The 22,956-nt window shown below is 46.3% G+C and overlaps 1 protein-coding gene across 1 annotated transcript; it reads right to left on the bottom strand.

The window, feature by feature from the left end:
* Positions 1–2,768: 2,768 nt before the first annotated feature.
* Positions 2,769–17,756, bottom strand: LOC116225223 (solute carrier family 2, facilitated glucose transporter member 9-like). Its single transcript, XM_031587374.1, has 3 exons — positions 17,586–17,756; positions 8,603–8,735; positions 2,769–2,986 (listed from the first exon to the last, which is right to left on the bottom strand). The coding sequence occupies exons 1-3, from the start codon at positions 17,706–17,708 to the stop codon at positions 2,784–2,786; spliced, it is 459 nt and encodes a 152-aa protein (XP_031443234.1). The 5' UTR covers positions 17,709–17,756; the 3' UTR covers positions 2,769–2,783.
* Between the last annotated feature and the right edge of the window lie 5,200 nt (positions 17,757–22,956).

Genomic DNA, 22,956 nt, shown 5'->3' with positions numbered 1-22,956 from the left:
CCGTAATTTCCGGACTATTGAGCGCACCTGAATATAAGCCTCACCCACTGAATTTTTAAAATATAATTATTTTTAACATAAATAAGCCGCACATGTCTATAAGCCGCAGGTGCAGCCAGTTACGATAAGTGCACTGTTGCTTTAAGAGAGCACAGTTGCAAGAGTCAATCAGAAGCTAGAACGTTAGATTGAAGACAGTGAGATAGAAGAAAGACGCTAAGTTTGAAACCAATGAGCTAAAGAACTTGAAAAGACTGGATTTGTATTGTTGTAAACTGTTTTGAGTTGTGTTCTGTCTACGCCGGTAGACTGTGGTTATTTTGACATTAGTTAAGTTATTGAGATACTGAGAAATCGCGTGGAGCTAAGCATCCATGCGGCTGCATCCATGCTAGCATCCTAGCTCCACAAAGCCACCGTAAACACAAAGCCACCGTATACAGTCACAGGTATCATAATCCATAAATTAGCCGCGTCGTTGTTTAAGCCGCGAGGTTCAAAGCGTGGGAAAAAAGTAGCGGCTTATAGTCCGGAAATTACGGTATATCTATTACCGATCTCCTGTCATCAACGTAATGGGACCTCCATTTCAATACACACTGTGGGGGAGAAAAAATCTCATTCGTCTGTCATTCCCTTTTCAGATCTGTATGTAAATCCATAATACCCTCTGCAAATTAAAGCCTGCATGAATCATTCAAATGCACTCACACACTTCTTACTTTACTTTCTCATCACTTCACCCCCTAATGCTCTTCCTCTTCCTCTTCGCTCTCTCTCTCTCTCTCTCTCTCACACACACACACACACGCACATACATACATACATACGTACATATACTCAGTAAAGAACCTCAAGGTTGACTAAATCAAAATATTTCTCAGAGCCAAAATGAAAGGAAGATGAGAGTAATGGAGCCGCCACTCGCTGGGCATTAGAGACGGACTGGAACGTGTTTGAGATTGCCTCTGTCAGTCTTGGTTTGCAGTGGCACAGGTGTCGTGCCATTATCATACTGTTATGACGCACGCAGGAGAAGGAAAAACCAGACCCCCGCTGAGACGTCCGTTCAAGGGTGATGATAGAAATTGCCTTGGCAATGTCTGTGGACCAATTTATGCGCACACCAGGGTTTAGGCTCAGAGCAGCACAGCTACGCTATCTCGCTAGCAGCACAGCTACGCTATCTCTTTGGCTTAACCGCAGGCTAATGAATAGGGTGGTTACGCTTCAGACGGTGTCAAAAGGTGGTGGAGGTGTAGAGATAATAGGCAGTTTTTCAACAACAAACAAACAAACAAACTAAACAAATACAGAGACAGTATGAATGAAATGGAGATGAGGTAGTCATGGCACAAAGTAAACCAAGCCACTCACAAGACAGCTTTTTAGAGTCCAGAAGAGTGTAAATCTCTGATTTTCTGATACATTCTGAAATTACTGAATATTTTTACAGACCGTGCCTGCTAGCCAATGCTCTTTCTTATGGTAAGTACTGCTCCCTCAGTGCCGTATGCAAACGGACCCCTGAACATGATCAAGACCACTGCCAGAGCTTTGAGGAACTTGAGCCTCTAAAAGAAGCTCTTGGAAAGTCCTGCTTGCACTGCAGCACCATGCCCTTAGAAATGTGTGTTATGTCCAACACCACGTGGACTTTAGATGAGCAACAAATGGTTTAATATGTATTACTAATTTATTATACGAGTAAGTAAATCTTTACCTCCAACCTGTTGCTTTTCTATATATCTATACCACGACGTGGACTGGTCTCACATAAAAAAACGTCACGAATGAGCAAACAAAAGAGAAAGGATAACGTCTGCAGAGAGCACTGAGAAACCTACACAAATCATCACACGAGTGCAACAGTGCCAGCAAAGGATGTACAACCCCAAGCACCCAAACCAGCAGGGTCTGGCAATGGCAGGATGCACCAGCTTGAGATAGCTGGAGCATCCACACCGAAGCCAGAGAGCCACTTGGTGTAGGTCAAAGGGCCATGCAGAAGCAAGCTTATGCACTACAAGAATAAAATGAAAAGGGATGTAATGCATTTAACAGCAAATGGAGTTGCAAAAGACCTTTCAGATATCTAGACCATCCACATGTGCAAGGCACCAATACATCAAATAATTTTAAGTGGATCAGCATAAGCAGGTGATAAAGATTATATCCTTCCATTATTGTATGACAGGTGGCGAATTCAGGACAGCACTGAATCAGCACTCCTTCTTACAGAAGGACAATCATTTGCTCAGGATAATAATGGCATCAGGTAAAATACCTACAGAGCTCTTAGGGATATAATTCCATAAATTCTATTCAAATAACTCACAAGCTGACTCCAACAGCTTGTGTATCTAGGCATTAGATATTTAATGGAAAGGCTTTCATGATTCAGCTATTTTAAATGTGAATGTTTAAAGTATTACTTTGTCTCTTTCTCTGTGTGTATGTAAGACTAAAGACGTTGCTATCAAAATAAAAATCATCATCATCATGAAACATCAGGCCACACTTACACATTTGTTTTTCTAGCCACACCATTTCTTTATATGGCTTTGTTTTCCCAGGAGTGGAAAAGATAAAAGTATTGGTGTGCAGACCAAGAGATGTGAATACAATTGATCTCAGGTTGCATTGCATTTCAAATGGTGCCATTTTCTACAGGAACATCCAGAAGAAACAGAAGTGACATTAATGTGTTGTGTCAACTCCTGGGCACCTTTCACTGGCTGAGTGTTTTCCGTGCCCCTCCCCAACCCCCAGTGAATTATGGGTCAGCTGGCACTCACCGCATTGAGGCCACACAGCTGGTAGCACGCCATGGTGACTGCGACAGTGATGACTTGCCAGCGGACGCTGCGGTCACGGAAAAGGTCGAGGGGTGACACCGCCACAACCGTGGTCTGGGCCCGGCTCTCTGCGTGGACCTCCTCGATTTCCCGTGACACGTCCTGCTTCCCGAGGAAAGCCTGGAACGCTGCCGCAGACAAACACACACACACACACACACACACACACACAAAACATCCAAGTCTGTTAGGTCATGGAATACAACCAGAGATGAAAGCCATCACAGAAACAAGAACTATGTTCCAAAAAGTCCTCAAAGACTGAAAGTCAGTAAAGGTCCTGCAATGGATTTGCACACTCTGTGTGACCTGCGCCTATGAGCCTGGTGGGAAAAAAGCAACAAATTTGCAGACACAAATAATTATTACATGCATAGCTATAGCTAAGTGTAAGAGTCTGTCTGCTGTATATCCCCAGCAAAGGTCACTGAGTTTCAGAAGTATCTACAAAAAACCCCATCTAAACTCTCCTACACTTCTACCAAGGGAGCAACACAGCCCTCTGTTAAATCAGGCTTTCCTGGTTGCCACCCCTACTGTTAGGCCTTCTAATAACCTAAGTAGAGCCAGCAGCATGAAGTTCCAGCAGTATATCGATGTCTTAATTACCAACCCCATTTGCATATGTGTTCGACACGACACCTATGTCTGTCTGGAAAACAGCGAAGATTAAAGGCGCCATAATCTAATTACATGAGGAGCACGAGGCGGCAAGTGACAGCTTTTGTGATTGCAGTTTATGAGCAAGCAACAGAAGGGGGCCTTTCCTTTTTTTCTCGTGAAGGAACAGCATGCCTGCTGAGTGATGTGAGTTGTTTAGGATGGGTTGACAGTGAGAGAATGTGCGTGTGTGTGTGTGTGTGTGTGTGTGTGTGTGTGTGTGTGTGTGTGTGTGTGTGTGTGTGTGTGTTGGGGCGGGGGTGTATGGATCCCCCACCTGCCAGTAGCAACCGGCATCGAGTGAGGGCAAGTCTCTTATCAATACTGCACAGCTGCTGAGGACAACCGTCTAGGTGGAATCCAGCGGGCAACTAAATCGACTGAGACATAAGGCTTCGGCTGTGATCCCTGCACGACTCATGAAAGGCAGATTTAGGAGTGAGGAGGGTGAAAAGATAGAAAGAGTGAAAAAAAACAAAACAAAGAAAGCAAAAAAGGGTCCAAGAGAGTGAAAAAACAGAACAGAGACAGAAAAGGTGAGGAATAGGAGACTCGGAGAGCGGCTGTGTGTGTGTGGGTAAGTGTGATCAAGATCTCACTAGATAATGGGACAAGAAATCCCCTGAAGGTCTATCAGTGAAAGTGCTGCCTCAGACAAAAGAGAAAAAGAAAAACAGCAAAACAACTGCTGTGTGCAGACACAGTGAGATGACGACACAGACACACACGCAAGGAAGAGATACAATCCCCACTATAAGGGGCAAGATGGTGCCAAGAAGGTCCTTTTATCTGATGATGAGGATTAGCTGAATGGCACATTATGTGCCAGATAAATATTTAGTTCACGGTTTAACCTGTTCTTTTTTAAATTATATCTGGTGTGAAAAGCTTAGCCTCCTAAGAATCCTAATATTTCCGATACTGAATCCTATGTCCTTACTCCTACTCCCGTCTAACTTCATTTCCTCTGAAGTGTTTACATGGCAGGTAGTCCCATCATGAGGGACAGATGGCTTGCTTACAAGTGAAGCCTGGATGATGGCACTAACCTGGAGCTAATTAAAAGATGCATCTGTGAATCTTCCCGAGACACACGCATTCTCACGCAACTCACGCGCGAGCGTAGCCTGGATGCCAGACGAACTTAGCCACGCCCACAAATTATTTGGTCGGGAAGTTCGGTCTGGTGTCGCTCCCTTGGGGAGAAATTATCTCCTCACAAAAATCTGTGAGGAGATATAGACCAATCAAATTGTCAGGGCGGACTTTATACGATGATGGACAGATGATCAACCCTAACGTAATCAACCACGTCACCAAAGAGCTTTTGGGGTGAATTCGTTTTCAACAAACATGGCTGCCGTTGGAGAGCTGAAATGTGGAAATTCGAGTCTGTTTTAGAAGACATTGACAGCACATTCATTTTGAAAGAGGAACAGAGAAACGCGATCAAGGCATTTGTCGATCGAAAAGATGTTTTTGCCGTCCTTCCTACGGGATCCGGTAAAAGTTTAATGTATCAGCTGGCCCCATGGTCTACGTTATGGTCATACTACGTTGCTCTGATTGGTTGTAGGCCTATCCAATTGAGCGAAGAGGCCTTTTTTTTTCTAGTTCGGTTGAAACACGCCCCATAATCACAGCCCAACGGAGCGGTCTCAGACTCATATTCTGACTAGAATTGAGTATGACATCGTCAGGCTAGCGCGAGCGTCCAGTAGTGTCGAAAACAACAATATAATTGCCTTGGAAGTTTGTGATCAGCTTCGATCACAGTGTAGTTCAGGTCAGCAGATGCAACTTATACGACCTTCCTGATGTGAAAAATTGATTTTAAGTGCATCTTCACCTAATAGCTGCAATAACTGCACTACATGGTATCTGTTACTGTGCTCTCAAGAGGCAGAGGGCAGTTTGTTAGCTGTTCATGAAAACACACAGCGATGCAGTCTCAGAGCTCTAACATCAGCACATTCAAAATAAACATCAGGCCTAAACAAGATGGCAATTTTTGCTTTCCACCGCAGTCCTTCACCGGCCGTGCAAATGACATGCATTCTAAGGCATCGCATGAACTCTTTCTGTCTGTCCTTCTGCCTCTTTTTTTCCTTTCTTCTGCCTCCTGCTTTACTGCAGTGAAAACAAATTATTGTTGAATAAAAATGGCTTAATGAACTGCATCATCATCATAATGAGCCAGGATATGGACATAATTAGACCAGTCTTTTCAACACTTTAATTCAGTGACACCAAAGAGTGTGCAAGCGAGAGAGAGAGAGAGAGACTAAAAAGGACACAAGAAGTGACCTTTAATGAACAAAAGGCGATCGATCAACCAAGGAAAAAAAAAAGGCGTCCCTCATTTTAACACCTTGCCGTGGCTATGCAAGAAAGCCTGGTTTAGAAGTTACAGACCTGATGTCCGTGCCTTGACACGAGACATGCATCTGCCGCTGCACACTGTAATTAATCCCCTTTAAGTCACAATAAAGGCAGACCAATTACACCAAGGCCCTCAGAGAATAGTGTATACAAAATCTCTGAGAGGGGACAAAGCCATAATTTGGCCATCTAAAAGCAGGGTGAACTACAAATATCGATGTGTTAGACAGACAGATGGACCGTAATGTCATGTTTTCAAAAGATAATGTCACTAAAAGAGATGTCCTTGTGACTAAACAGGCAAGCTCAACCTCATTCTGTCACTGTGGCTCTGAAAACAAATCCACAAAATTTCAAAACTCCCAACCAAAGCGGTCGGTACCTTCTGGCCCCTTTGGAGTTTTCAACAAATATGACTACTTCACAGAGGAAGTGTCTGAGCTCAGGGGCTGGTATCAATGAATTATGAAGTTACTTCAAAGGACAGAACGAGAGAGTGAGAAGGAGAGAGGCCAAACGGCTACACCGTGTTCTCTTGTGAGGGACAAACGGCTACACCCTGTTCTCTTGTGAGGGACATGTCATCAGGCAACGTTTGTGGCTGTTAACAAAAGTATGTAAGACATGATGAAGATGAAAATGATGACGAAGACGAATATGAGGTGAGGATGATGATGAAGATTATGAAGGTGACAAGACGACCCAGAACATGAAAAAGATGGCTACATTATTTGTGATTACTTAAATTGCAAATGAAAGATCAAGATTTAATTCTTCACTGTAATATCGGTACTAACTGATGTCAAACCACATCATGGATGGCTCCTTGACTAATTTGCCGGGAAACTCACTAATGGAATGGTGCCGATAATAGGCTCCCAAACATTATCAAATTGGTTTTCTGTCCCATTAAACACACAAGTTCAACGAGTATAAACCTCTTGATAACTGCGACGAGTAAGTGGACTATGTTCTCTGTTCTCTTTAAATGGACCATTAAATTTGATTTTCCACCACCTTCATTTCCCTGTGCGGCTGTGTCTTTATGGTGGTAGATGTGGCATGTCTGAGGGCTTGTATTGTACATCTTGGTTCTCTCCAGTTTCATCATCAACTTCAGTCTCATTTTCTCATCTCCCTCCATACAGTAATTGTAATAATAGGAAGACATTCATTAACACACTACCTATCCCACAATATACAGAAAGCTGGACTCACAACAATGGATGCCTATGAACACCTGTGTTTTTATGTGTGTGTGTTAATTAGGGCTGTCAAAATTGCTCAAAAATTACGTTCGAATATTCGCTTTTAAAAAACACATATATTCGAACATATTCGAATTTCTGGTTGCGCATTAGGCACGTCAATAACAGGACAAATTAATACAACGAGACATAACTACTTGTATAGGTAATTTATTTAAGTTTAAACATATTTCCTACACAAAAATAAGTAAAGTAACTAATGGCCAAGACCGCAGAGCTTGGCCTCTTGCTCGCACACACGCACTCTTTCTTTCTCCCTCTCTCTGCCTCTCCCGCACCGTCGCGCTCTCTGCGCATAGCGGTTTAAATGAACGACAACAAGGGATACGGTACCTCGGTTCCAGTGCTTCACAGAACTCCCTGAAGCCTATCCCATCCACCACACTGATCGGCCTCATGTCCTTGCATATGAAGGAAATCAATTTTTGCGTGCAGGCCTCCTGTCGTGCCACAGGCAACGAACTTGTGACGGACGGCGCAAAATATGTATCCAGACGTGGCAGTTTCGCTGAAGTTCCACATATTATGCCATATTCACTTGGATGCACATTTTGGAGATGTAGCCTCAGGTTGCTAGTTGTTGAATGGTAAGCTAACGCTAGCTTACATAGCTTACACACTACTTTATCTGTAGGCTCAACAAGTTTACAATCAACTGCCCAAAATCCGAAATATTTCCAGACATCACTCTTTAGATTTTTGGGGGTTACAATCACTTTCTCTGCTGCGGTCAAGCAGGGTTCTGCACTTTCTGCCATCTTCCACCAAGTCAACTGTCAGCAGTGAGGCAACTTGTTGAGCCTACAGCTAAAGTAGTGTGTAAGCTAGAGTTAGGTTACCATTCAACAACTAGCAACTTGAGGCTACATCTCCAAAATGTGGAGATGTAGCCTCAAGTTGCTAGTTGTTGAATGGTAAGCTAACTCTAGCTTACATAGCTTATACACTACTCTAGCTGTAGGCTCAACAAGTTTACCATCAACTGACCAAAATCCGAAATATTTCCAGACATCACTCTTTAGATGTTTGGGGGTTACAATCACGTTCTCTGCTGCGGTCAAGCTGGATTCTGCACTTTCTGCATCTCGCAAGTCAACTGTCAGCAGTGACTCTGTGCCAGACAGTGCAACTCCTGTGACCTGTCCCTGATCTCAGGCGCGCGCCCACCCGCAAAGCAGACAGTGCTGCCGCTGATTTTTTTTTTTTTTTTTACATTCGAATATTAATTTTCACATTCGAAATTCTATTTTTAACAACTATTCGAATATATATTCGAATTTAGAATATTCGTTGACAGCCCTAGTGTTAATATATGTGTGTGTGTGTGTGTGTGTGTGTGTGTGTGTGTGTGTGTGGCCCTCTTACCTTTCTTTGCTGTCCTCATCACGTCTGTGTGTGTGTGTGTGTGTGTGTGTGTGTGTGTGGCCCTCTTACCTTTCTCTGCTCTGGCCTCATCCCGTCTCTCCATCAGCAGGAAGCGGGGGCTCTCGGGCAGGAAGGGCAGCACACACAGCTGGACCACGGCCGGCACCGCCAGGAAGGCAAACAGGAAGTTCCACCTGGACTCCTGTTTCACCACAACAACCCAGACACCGCCACCGCCACCACCACCAACCATAAAGCAGAAAGAGAGAGAGAGAGAGAGAGAGAGAGAGAGAGAGATCAGTCAACAAAGAGCACATGATTGGAAGAGGTCAAAATTCTATAGTATTTACCTTGGTCCCTCTTGGCACGTGTCTGTAACACTTTACTTAAACTTGGTTTAGGGTTAGGGTTGTTGTAAGTGTTGTCATGTTGTCCATGTAAGCTTGGATGGGAGGTAACCGGGTGCCGTCCTGCAGCGTCATACCACCAGCAACCCATTTAGATGCCCTTATAATTACCTCCATTGCCATGGTGACAGCTAACTGTGAAATGGTGCATCCAGCCATGATACCAATCTTCCACTACTTGTGTTGAAGCACAACTTAATATCCTCAAAATATGCTTTGACTAATGCTGAAAGTAACTGGATGGCTTGTACAACAGGCTGTGGGGCAGTGATCCAAAGGCATCACTGAGGTCTAAAAAATACTACATGGAGGTCTTTCGTTGCTGCCTGAATGCTACTACTTTCCAAACATCCAGACAATCCAGACAATCCTGCATTCTGCACAGAAGTGAAACTATTTTACTTCAAATAGGAGACCAATCTCCTTAGTACCACACTAAAGAAAATCTTTCCTTTCAGAGTAAGAAGACTGCTAGATTGAAACTAGCCTATGGTCACGGCGTTCTTCTCCTTTGAAATGAATATGCCATCTGCCCTACGCCACATCCTTGGAAATCTTTCCTTTATTCCATACAATCACCATAAGCTTCCATGAATTTTTCAAAACATCAGGCGCTCTTTTATAGACACGATGAGGTACCCCATTAGGGCCAGGAGCTGATGCAGCCCTTGCACGAGGCACCACCCCTTGCACTTCTCTCCACCTGGGTACTAAATAAATAAAAATATATTCTGTCTGGTTGTAAAACTAGCTTGACCCAGGGGTCGTTACACATGGAGACATAAACTGGTTTTAAAATCATTGGAATGTTTGTTTGAGAATAAATTAGTTGTGGTTAACTCTTTGCCGGTTAATGACAGGGACGGTAGAATTTATTTTGTGAGCGGTGGGGCAGCAAAGAGGACCCCAGGGGCAAATGGGGTAATGTGTGGGATTGGAGATTGCTCGCTGATGTCGGAAAGACAACTTCAAGTTTCACAGTGTATTGTTGTGACTGCTTTGAGACCAGAAAGAGCGTTGTATTCTAAGTGTGAGTGCTTTGTTTTTATTTTTTTATTTATTGAGTTGATGATTCCCTTTTAAGATGCGATTAAGGAAGCCTTTGAAAGGAAGAGGGGGTGAGCCTGGGACGCCAGACACCACTGTTGAGCCATCTGGAGGTGTTGTGGGCAATGAAACACTGATGAAGGAAGGTGCCCACCATGTCATGTCAAGTGACAACCCATGTGAAATGCTCACAAAGTAGTCTTTGTTGTTGTTGTTGGTATGTACTGGTAAGTATCAGTATGATGGTTGTAGTGTACCTGGCTGTGTTATAATACTTTGGCTAGGTTGTTGGTTATGAGTACTTGCATAGGATAGTGAGAGGTATGGTTGCTGTGGGAAGTCCCCAACAAGTGTTTAGTAGCACAACAAGCAACAAGAAGCACAAGGAATTTAACATCTTTTCCTGTGTATAACTCAAATAAAGTTGAGATAAATACTGCTGAATTATGGCTGCATGAAAGGTAAGATTCAGATAAGCTTTTTATTCTCTTTTTCTCACTCTGAAAGGTAATCATAAGGAGAGGGCCTTTCTAAATAGCATCTGATAGAAAAACATAGCCGTTGTTTTGTTTGAATTGAGTTGGCTCCACTCTCAGGTCTCTGCCCGGGCTCGAGGATCGGCAAACACACACATAATTTAACGAAAAAAAGGGACGTTCTCTTTTTCACTGTCCTTACCCAAAACTACAGGTTGCACTGCGGAAGGTAATAACCTTCACACAGCAGGTCTCAATTGGCCCACCCCTGGTTAGAAACCCCCGAAAGGTATCATGGAAAGCACACAGAGGGGGCGTACCCTAACATTTACACACTGAAGGTTATCATGCTCACCCTGACACTGTGTGTGTGTTTGTGTGTGTGTGTGTGTGTGTGTGTGTATGTGTGAAATATTATTTCAAAGAAAACAAAAACTGTGACTGGAACTTTAACCGTCACCTTCAGACATACTCTCTGTTGGCTGTCTATAAACTTGCAGAACTTACTGAATTTGTGGCAAGTGTGTGTGGGGTTGTTTTTATTTTTTATAACCACTGAGCAGGTTGGAGCTGCGGGCTGCCTTTGTTCATTCACACTAAATGCTCTGGTGAATTCCTGCCAAAGGCCTGCCACTGAGACAGAAGCCTCAGAATCCCTGAGGATGACATTTTACCCAAGGGAGGCCATGGCGGCTCAGTCAATCCTCTGCACTCTCTGAACACACACTTTATCAACATAAAGCCAGCGTGATGCTCACGCCACATCCCACACCAGGCTGCGCCGACAGAATACAACACACCAGACAAACGAGAGAATGAGGAAGACAGACGGGGAGAGGGAGAGAGAGGGAGAGCGTGCGGGTGAGACTGAGAGAGAGACTGAGGAAGACAGACAGAGAGAGGGAGAGAGAGAGAGAGAGACTGCATGTGTGAGTGTCATCTCACTCCCTATCAGTTTTCACACTATAACTTACTCAGAGGTGACATTGGTGATCTCTTTCAGAGACCCCGGCAAATGTCTACGCTGTGTAGGCACTAATCTAACAGCTAGCCCATCTGAAGACAAATCCCCCCGCAAACCACAAGGAGAACAGCAGGAGAGGACAGACATGGACAACACCCCACTGAATATGAAAAAAAGTTCCTGCAGCTCAACACAGACTACTTGGGGACATGTGAATTGACCTGTATTAAGTGAAGAAGCCCGTTGCCACAAGATGTTTCGAAATTTGGCATGCTGGCATACTTCACAAGATCTTCGGAATTTTGCCGTTTGTAGAGCCTGCATCAACGGGGCTAAACAAACATCGGTGAGTGCGTCATCAGTGTGTGGCCTCTTCAGGCGAGAGCAGCCTTAGATAACCTCGGGTCAGCTAAGGGGGTTGGGGTGGATGTTTATTTCTTGTTTTTTATGTTGTCGATACAGGAGAGGACCAGGGTCGGTGACCTAAAACTTCTGGATCGATGATGTCAGAGGATGAGTCAGCAGCTCATGTAAGAGTGCCGACTCGGCCACGGTAGACGAGTCCACAGTCCTCAGTATTGTCGGAGTCGCGTGTTATTACACAGAAATACACACACTCAAACACACATTTACTTATACTCGAACAGAGATGCAGAAGAGAAAGAGAGCAGAGACAGAGAGGGAGAGAAATAAAGAAAAAAGTTGACTATCTACAGTATGTCTATGTTATACTTGGGCTTGGGCTTTGTCTCTGTGGGGATTCATAATCAGTCCAGCCACTGTGATGCCATTCAGAGCAAGAAAAAGGATCTCAACTCTCCTAATCTCCTTACATAAGAGCCCCTCGCTCGTCTCTCTTCTTTCAATACATCTTTTCAGTGTTTCACTCATCATCCTCTGGCTCTCTGCCTCTGTGCTTGAGCGAGCAAAGAAGTGTTGTACCGACCCTAACAGCAAAGCAAAACGTTTTTTTGACAAAGATCCCAAACACATGTAATGTGTCTCCCAAATGTCACCAAAACTGCTGCAGACTCTGCAGACAGTTCCACAGTGATTCAGCCTTGCCAGGGCAGTAATAGATGCAGACACACACACACACACACACACACACACACACACACACACACACACACACACACACGAGAGAAATGTCACATTTCTTCATCAATGTATTATTCTTTGATCTCTAGGAGGAAATATATCAGCAGATTGCCCAAGACTACTCCCTTCCATTTCCCCCTGACCATTTCTCTTCCTCTCCTTTTCCCCTTCGGAGGCTAGTCCTGGCATTTGATTAACCTGTGCAATCTGCTGGGAATTTAGTTGGAAGAGGGAAGGTTTCTGGGCTACAGTGTGGCAACAAATACAATCCTGTGTGTGTGTGTGTGTGTGTGTGTGTGTGTGTGTGTGTGTGTGTGTGTGTGTGTGTGTGTGGTGTGTGTGTGTGTGTGTGTGTGTGTGTGTGTTTGAGTTTGAGACTGAGGTGCACCTTTATCCTTCAGCGTGAAAAAATGGGGAAATATTCAAAGTGCCTTCTTTGAAAGGTTTGCCACCTTTATCCCAGGAGGGAAAATTGGCTGCCCTGCTATAGGACAGGGACAAGGACTAGGTCTTACTGCTAAATATGTTACTCCCTGGGTCAGCGACTAAAGGAAATGTCATAGATGCAGACTCACACAGGCATATCCATGTATACACATACACCACATACACACAGACACAATAAATCTGTCACACAAAAACATTTTCTTGATTTAGTCAAATCTGATGCAAAATTGTGCTTTCTGAGCCTTTAACTCCAACAGAAGAGAATGGGACTGAAATACTCTGTTAGTGTGTGTGTGTGTGTGTGTGTGTGTGTGTTGTACCAACCCTAACAGTGATCCAGAAACCAAAGCAAAAAATTTTTTGACAGAAAGATCACAAACACATGCAATGTGTCTCCCAAATGTCACCAAAACAGCTGCAGACTCTGCCGACAGCTCCACAGTGATTCAGCCTTGCCAGGGCAGTAAGCACAACCTCAGCTTTGTCACCAGTGCACCATTAAAAGTTTAGTTGGTTCTCTGTCACACATTGAAGACTAAATATACTATGTATTTCGTTGTATGCGAATACAATGACAATAAAGGCTTTTCCATTCTATTTCTATTACTAACTCGTCTTTGGTGCATGGCACAGTTTGACATAATCATCTCCAAGGCAACTAAGGATCTGTAAGATATCCACTTGACCAAAAGAAGACCAAGAAGATCCATTGACGAGTTGACATGTGCCCTTTAACAGTGAATACAGCAGGTGAAACCTTGGGCAAGGAAATAACTAGCTAACTGTTTTATGAACATCCTTGCTCATCTGTGTTAGAATGTGATATATCTGTAGAGATCATATTTTGTGTCTTTGCCATTTTATATGAGATTTGGAGCTGCAGAGGCCACAAGCTGCCGTGACATAGGAGGTGACCAGTGATTTATGAATCCCCCATGAGTAGGAAACGGCTGACAGTCCACAGTCTACTTCTACTTCTTTGATAAATGTCACCGAGACCCAAGAACTATCTCCTGCCACCCAGCAAGCCACCTCCAAATGGACTCGGTGACAGATATAAAGCAATGAACTTTAAAAGTCAATCTGCTGTGCACACAAAAAATGTAATTGTAACTGCCAGAGAGTTTTTGTGTTTATCATTTTTGATTAACACATTTTCTTGATTATTTTATTTTAAGCATACTGTTGAGGTAATGTACATTTGCCATTATTACTGTCATTATGTAATTGCTGAATGCAAGTGTAGGAATTGGAATGTGTTGCACTGGGGAATTGAATTGGTGACACACACTTGACCAAGCAGGTGGCAGCCACGGCAGTCCTGTGTAGCATGCTCATACAACATCAGCATCATTAGTGCTCATTGATAGTTAAGAAGTTAAAGTTTAAGGTTAAAAGAAAGCTAAGAAAATGACAACAAATTTCACCTACTCCCTTTGGTTGTGCGGCCAATGAGGTATGTGTATATGTCATTTCAATTTATATTACGTTTGGCTATATGTTTCATTGTGTAGTGTGTAAATTCATATGTTTTATGTCTTTTTAGTTCTCACGGCAAAGCAAGACCTTATGTATGTTGTACATACAATAAATTGCCTGTCAAAAGAATTCGCAAGTTGTCATTGAACCGGGGGGAGCTACAGTAATAGCTTATTGTAATTAGATAACACATAGAAAGATTATTTCAACATCGAGCTTGGCATGTTTGTAGACAGTTAGGTGTAGGTGGTGGAGGTGTGAGATCATTTAAACCAGAATTTATGGAGGATATTGAGGAGGTGTTATTTTAAAAACACTTATACTTTTTTGTGTTTTTATCATGGATTTCAGGTGTCCTGACACTCAAGGTCCAGCAGTGAATCATCCTGTCATTCAACTCTCTCTCTTTCTCTCTCTCTCTCTCTCTCTTTCCAAAGGAAAACTTTCCAAAAGAAGTGTGTCTGAACAGAATACCTTTGAGATAAATGATCAGGTTATGTGGCATGCCCCACATACTGTATATGCTTCAAGGCCTTTTGTAATCATTATTTGTTGAAATTTTTTTTAAAAAAGGACATATAGTATTTTCTTGGCATACTGGTTATGATAAATGTCAAACAAGATTCATTATTGTGCAAGAAAAAAATGAATTTTGAATGATGACCAGAATATATTCTATACTTGTGTTAATTATGCCCATGCATCACCCAGTAAAATCTTGAGGTCTACACTCCGTGACATAAAAATCAGTCAAGTCCAGTCAATTTATACTCTCACTTGTGACAGAATGGAAACAGAATGACAAACAGTTGCAGAGGAAAAGAACGTCTAAAGTCATGGAAGACAGAAGGATCTGTGGCTAAATCTATACGGCCCTTCAAGAGCACAGTAACAGCCCCTACCGCAGACTGACAGCCCTGAATGACTACTCTTGTCAAAAGCATTTCACTGTTGCACACATTAGGTGAAGTTTTGTTGTTTTGTTGTATGTTTTAGAGATGGGTAGGAGGACGGGTTATAAGGTAAAGCATTACGAAGACTCCACATGAATTGCTAAAAAGAGATTAGCGACGACTCTGGCGTTGTGTGAGCCACCACCACAGCCTGCCAAATGCCCTTCAGAGAGTCAACTTCTCCAACACACTGCCATGGTCTGCTAATGAAGTGTCAGATCAATTATGCAGGGAGACAGAGATGGAGCATTTACTTACAGAGGGAAGAGATTACCAGGGGAATGTGCACACACACACATACACACACACGCACGCACACGCATGGGCATGTCAAACACCTCCACCTGCGGACTGCCGTGAAGGAGCACGTGTAGAGAAAATGGATGGTCCTGTGTGGAGGCATCCCACTGAGCCGTTGGCCTGGTGCAAAAAGGCACCGCAGGATTATGACCGTTATTAATGACACCCGTGGGGATTTCCTGTAGGCCAAACACCCGAGGCAAGCCTGTCAGGGACTGACATTTCCAAACTGGGAACAAAAAGGGCACGGGCATCCCGTTAGAGTTTGCCTAAGGAGATTAAAAGAGAATTCCAAAATCAAAAGGGAAGCCTGTTGGGCAAATGATGGCCAGGATGGGCAGGGGGAAGGTGCACTTCCCCCATGATTTCACAGATCGAATCTCTTATTGTACACTGACAGTGACAAATATGCCCTGGCATCTTCACATTGGCCATCTTCACAAGGCCCAGATTCACTTACAGGTGCGGAATATGACAGCATCCTGTATGTGGGCCACGCTAGTCAGCACAGGGAGTGACACCACTGTTTTCCTATAACTTATGTATGAGCTCAGACCGAAACACAGGACCTACAAGGACTGTCTTACATAAGTTATATGGTTGAATTAAAAATAGCCCCCAGTGTCCTTCCAGGAAGCAGCACAGTGGTCAGACACATGCATTGCGCTTGACATATAGAGAGTTACGATACGAACGTTACGATCAGGCGGTGTATGAAAAGGCACCCTCACTGAGACACAATGCAATCCCATTCATTGGATGCAGAGCCAAGCACTGTCCCATTTCTAACAGGAAAAAAAACAAATAATTGTGTTTTGGGCAGTCTGATGAATCTCAGATGCTATATCTATGGAATTGAAGACTCAGAGTAAAGGATTAAACCTGCAACAGTTAATAGAACTGATGTATCTTATGTGACAGGCAATGTAGAGTGGCATTTATTTTACATTTGATAGATATAGTACATGTTCCTGCCTTTTAAAACCAGACCTTGGATAGTGTAGTAAATATTTTAAAATGCCTAGTGCAGTAGGCAACTTTATTTCCTGTCAGAGACACACAGGAGTGGTTGTGTACAATCTGATGAGTACAAGGTCTTCCACAATTTCAACAGACTTGGGATTGAGATCTACTGAGCAAAATCCATCTACGCTATCTTCAAACACTGCCACAAACACGAGACCACAACACACATAGTGGTGTGTGACAGAAACCTACATTGAACACTGTTTGCTCTGATAAATTCCCAGCAGGTTTTATCACATTGCTCAGAAGTGATTTGGGCAGAGGACACAACCCCGTTGACTGAATATTTATGCGGCACAAAAGGGGGGGAAATCTCGCAGTGTGCACAGTGTGAAGTGCTAACAGTGTGTGATGGAATACGAGAAGGAGGTTTGTGTGGGTGGGAGAGAGAGAGGGGGGAGGGGGGGGGTGGGGGGTGCCTCCCCAGGGAGAGTGCATTTGTTGAGCTTTGGCATCTCTGTCTCTCACTCTGTGATGAATCACAAAGAAGATGGAAGAAAAAAGAGGATGGGGGTGAGGTGGGGTAGGGTGGGTGTGGGGAGTGGTGCAGAGAGCTAGGTGGATCAGGATGTGTTAAGAAGCAGGGGAGGTAAAGACCCATTTCAGGACAGATAAATAAAAGCCTGTGGAGGCCTGGAGCCTGACGTCTGGGCCTCGTTAAGAAGATAGAGGAAGAGATGACACAGAGTGGGGAGGCGGAAGGACAAACGACCAACCCAGTGCTTCAATGCAATGTCTAGGGCTAGTGTGAACCAAGTGAGAGATGAGAGGGTTGAGTGTAACAAGACAACACATAGAGAAAAGGTGAGAGACAGTGTGATATTCACAGGGAGTAATGGTGTGAGGCCTCACCTCGCCGAAGATCTGCGGCAGTCCCAGCACCTGGCCGGTGAAGACTCCCAGGCAGATGAAGATGGAGTTGAACTGGCCGATGGAGCCGCGGATCTGGCGCGGGGAGATCTCACCCAAGTACATGGGGAGCGCACTCAGGGCAATCCCTGGGTGAAAATGGAAAAAACATATAGGTCAGCCTCCACTCTGTGCCGACCTTTTTGCTTTCTAGAGAGACCTCAGAAATAGGAAAGCAGTTGGGTGTCTGTATCCTGAAATGTCAGGGCATGAAATGTTCATATTGAAACATATGGAATTATGAGTTGCTTATTCAATTGAGTTACAGAAATCACTTTTCCCATGAGTGCATTCACTGTAATAGGCTGTAAGAGCAATAGATTTGGCCCAAGTAGTGCTGTCTTGACTGTCTGTATTTGCTAATTTCTTTTTCATTGGGTGCATTGATTTTTTTTTAGTTGTGGCCATGTGCATCAGTGGGACACAAATTACAAGTGCAACCAAGACCATGAATGGAGCCGTGAGCCGTGAGCCGTGAGCCGTGAGCCGTGAGTCGTGAGTCGTGAGTCGTGAACTGAGCAATCAGGGAAGAAGGGCCTTGGTAAGAAAGGTGACCGAGAACCTGAGGATCACCCTGAGATCCTGTGTGAAGAGGGGAGAAACTTCCAGAAGGACAACCCTCACTGCAACACTCCACTGATCTGGGCTTTATGGCATAGTGGCCAGATGGAAACAAAGTTTTCTGGTCTGACGAATCCAAGATTGAACAGTTTGGCCTCAATTCTAAGAGTCATGTCTGGAGGAAACCAGGCACCACTCATCACCTGCCCAATCTATCCCAACAATCCAGGTGTGCAAAGCTTGTTGTGTTATACCCAAGAAGGCTCGAGGCTGTAATCGCTGCCAGAGGTGCTTCAACTTAGTACTGAGTAAAGGATCTGAATCCTTGTCAATGTGATATTTCAGTTTTTCCTTTCTAAAAATTCTAATCCTGTTTTCGCTTTGTCATTATGGAGTATTACGTGTAAATTCATGAGGGGGAAATTCCACACCAGTTGCGCTGCATGTGTGTGTGTCGCTTAGGAGGCTGAGGAGCTTCAACCAAGCGGTGTCCAGGCAATCCCCCACGATGCGCTCGAGCTGGACACCAGCCTGGATGATGATAGTCTGCTAGACTTCTCCGATGGGCACAGCTCAATCGCGGAAGCAATGCAGACGAGCCATGACGTCAGGTTGCGGGTGGAGACACCTCCTACCTCGTCTCGGCTCCTGGGCCAGCAGCTCCACGAGGTTGCGCTGAGAGCAGCCAGCTGCCTCAGGCTCCCTCTCCCTCCCCCTCCCAGTGTGCGGTCCTCGCTGCTGGACGGGGAGTTCTATGCTGGCCCCGCCACGTCAGTTCCCTCCAGCATCCCCTTCTTTGAGGAGGTGCACGAGGAACTGCAGGCGACATGGGCGATACCCTACTCGGGCCGAGCCCGGTGCCGGGGTTCGCGCCCTACATGCAGCTCCACATGGCTAAGGAGAGGGGCTACCTCTCCTTTCCTCAGGTGGAGGATGCAGTAGCGGGCTACCTCTCGCCCGCATCCCCCACGATGCGTCTCGGCCAGAAGCCTCTCCTGCCCACGCGGGTGGGCAGACACCAGGCTCAGCTGGCAGAGAAGTCCTACTTGGCTGCAGGGCAGGCTGCCTGCACGACCAATACGGCTGCATTGCTACAGCGCTACCAGGCAAAGCTCCTGACTGAGCTTGCCTTGTCGCTGGGGGAAGATCACCCGTCTGTGGCAGAACTCCGTCGCGCGACGGATCTGTCGCTCAGACTAACTCGGTGCACAGCACAGGCACTGGGGAGGGTGATGGGTACCGCGGTGGCTACCCAGAGGTCTCTGTGGCTATCACTGGCTAAGCTGTCAGACAGAGAAAAAGCACCACTCCTCGACGCCCCGGTCTCTGTCCAGGGCGCCTTCGGGGAAGCAGTGGTCACAATGGCTGCCAAGTTCGAAGAACAGCAGAAGAGCAGAGAGGTATTCCAGGCTTGGATGCCTCGCTCTAGTGGCGCGGGTGAGACGTCCTCCTCAGGACACACCACACCCGCACCGGGCCGGAAGAGAAGCACTCCGCTCGCCGCGGGCGAGGCAGAGGGAGACCTCAGGCTCCCTGACCGTGACAGTCAGCCACTCGTCACACAGGGGGGAGCGGTGGAGCCCACACCGCCTCCAAAGAAATCAGCCCGTCGCTCACATGCGGAAATCATGTCCAGCACGGTAAGCAGGTTTTCACAAGCACCACAATCATATGTCCTAACTCCTGTCCCAGATGGCGCAGTGCCCAGGCATGCTTGTGCAACTCCCCCCGCGATGCACACAGTGCAATCGCGCCCCCAAATTTTTTTCGAAAACATGAGGGGGCAGCCCCAGATCTCGTCCCCCTCCCTAGGCGGAGTGGGTGTAGATCTAGGCTTAGACTCATTGACCATGAGCGGGTTAGTCCCCGACAAATTCAACTCAGAGCACAACCTCCCTGGTTGTGCAGAAAGTTGGCGCGCATGCGCAGTGTCACCATGGGTGCTAAAGACGGTCTCAAAGGGTTACGTTCTGCAATTTGCCCGTTCCCCTCCGCCTTTCAGCAGAGTAATACAGTCTGTGATACAGCGAGAACAGTCTCACTTCCTACGGGAAGAGATTGTCTCCCTGCTCAGAAAAAAGGCCATAAGCAGAGTTCCTTTCAAAGAAAGGAATGCAGGCTTCTACAGCCGTTACTTCCTCGTACCCAAAAGAGACGGGAATTATCGGCCTATATTAGATCTACGTGTGTTAAACAAAGCACTCATGCCGCTACGGTTCAGAATGTTGACCCCACGCAGGCTTGTGCAGTTTAAGGCCAAACGATTGGTTTATCACGATAGACTTAAAAGACGCTTATTTCCACATTCCGATCCACCACAGACATCGGAAATATCTGAGGTTTGCGTTCGGAGGAATAGCGTACCAATTCAACACACTCCCATTCGGCCTGTCCCTAGCGCCGAGGGTATTCACAAAGTGCGTAGAGGCAGCTATCGCCCCATTACGTCTACGCGGCTTACGCGTGTACAACTATTTGGACGACTGGTTAATTGCTTCCCATTCAAAAGCTGCAGCAGTGCAGGATGGCCATCTAGTGGTGGCACACCTGTATCGACTGGGTTTTGTTGTAAACAGAGAGAAAAGCGTTCTCTGCCCCAGGCAAGTTACGCATTTTCTGGGTATGATCTTAGACTCCACCTCCATGGAGGTCAGGCTGTCTCAAGAACGGATAAGTGCCATCAAAGCATGCGTGCGCCAGTTCCGACGGGGACAGTCAGTCTCGTCGCTGCGCTGCCAACGCCTGTTAGGAATGATGGCGTCGGCTGCTATAGCGCTCCCGTTAGGGATGTTGCGTATGCGGCCATTCCAAATATGGTACCTGTCTATGAAGCTCAACGCAGTCACAGACAGGCATCGCAGAGTAGTGGTGTCCTCCAGATGCAGGAAAGCCCTGGCGATCTGGAGAACCCCCTGGTTTCTCGCCGCGTCAGGCACTATGGGCATAGTGTCGCGTCGCGTGGTGGTGACCACAGACGCTTCCACCACAGGCTGGGGAGCGGTCTGCGAAGGGAGAGGCGTGAACGGTCTCTGGTCTGTGACAGAAGCCGCGTCTCACATAAATGTGTTAGAGCTGCGAACAGTAGTCCTAGCTCTACAACACTTTCTGCCCAGGCTGAGGGGTCAGCATGTACTAGTGAGGACGGACAACACTGCGACCTTGGCGTATATAAATCGCCAGGGCGGAGTGCGCTCCCCGTCATTACACCATTGGGCGACTCGCCTGCTCCTGTGGGCAGCGAGGCACGTCCTGTCCCTCAGGGCAGTTCATATACCAGGCCACCTCAACTACGGTGCAGACCTGTTATCGAGGGGCGATCCTCGAGCAGCAGACTGGTGCCTTCACCCACAAGTGATAGATCAGATCTGGGTGCGTTTTTTCAAGGCGCAGGTGGACCTGTTCGTGAACAGGCAGAACACCTGCTGCCCGCTCTGGTTCTCGCTAGGGGGCGACGATCCCCCACTAGGCATAGACGCGCTGGGCCACCAGTGGCCAGCCCTACCCCTATATGCTTTTCCCCCGATCCCGCTCCTCCAGCAGGTGCTGTGCAGGATTGCGGGCGAGAGCAGGGAATTGATATTGATAGCCCCCCACTGGCCCAACCAGCCGTGGGTGGCAGATCTGGTCAATATGTCAGTGCAGCAGCCTTGGGAGCTGCCTCTACGGAGAGACCTCCTAACGCAGGCGCACAGGACGGTGTGGCACCCCCATCCGGAGTGGTGGCGTCTCAAAGCCTGGCACCTGAAAGGTGCAGGCTCATAGCGTCAGGCTTGTCGGACGCGGTGGTGGCTACAATACAGAGTGCCCGAGCTGTATCAACACGGGCTCTGTATACGCTGAAGTGGCGCAGTTTTGAGCAGTGGTGTGCTGCGCGTCAGCACGACCCCGTTAACTGCGCGCTGGGCGTTATTCTCGAATTCCTACAGCAGTTGTTTGATGAGGGGAAGGCGGCTTCTACTCTCAAAGTGTACATGGCTGCCATTTCAGCCTGCCACGCAGGCATTAATGGCAGTTCTCCTGGCAGTCACCCGCTAGCGTCGCGCTTTATGGCGGGGGTGAGACGGCTCAGGGTGCCAGAGAGACACCTCATACCCTCTTGGGATCTGCTAGTGGTGTTACGTGCTCTCACAGGGCCTCCGTTCGAGCCCCTGGAGACAGTGGACATAAAGTTTGTCTCTTTAAAGACCGCGCTGCTGCTGCCGTTAACGTCAGCAAAACGCGTTGGTGACATGCAAGCCCTGTCAGTCAGTCCATCGTGCCTTCAGTTCTCGATCGCTGGTGACAGAGTGGTTATGCGACCTAATGCTGCTTACACACCTAAAGTGGTGGTAACCCCATTCCGCAATCAGGTGATTGAATTAGCAGTTTTCTCGCCTCCTCCTTTTGCGTCAGCAGAGGAGGAACGTTTGAATAAACTCTGTCCAGTGCGCGCTCTCCGCTGTTACGCAGAGCGCACTAGAGCTTTCAGACAGTCAGATCAGCTATTCGTGTGCTTCGGTGCACGCGCAAAAGGCAGACCTCTATCAAAACCGAGCCTCTCCTGTTGGATAGTAGAGGCTATCGTGTTGTCTTATAAGAGCTTGTCTTTAGATCCCCCGGAGAAGTTGCATGCGCACTCTACGCGGGGGGTCTCGTCTTCCTGGGCCTTACTAAAGGGCGTCTCAGTGGAAGATATTTGCAAAGCTGCAAGCTGGAGTTCTCGCCACACTTTCATTAGATTCTATATGTTAGATGTGGCTGAACATAGTTTTCT

The sequence above is a fragment of the Clupea harengus genome, chromosome 20 (genome assembly GCF_900700415.2).
Source record: "Clupea harengus chromosome 20, Ch_v2.0.2, whole genome shotgun sequence".
Classification (NCBI taxonomy): domain Eukaryota; kingdom Metazoa; phylum Chordata; class Actinopteri; order Clupeiformes; family Clupeidae; genus Clupea; species Clupea harengus.
This window is presented reverse-complemented; position numbering and strand designations above follow the sequence as displayed.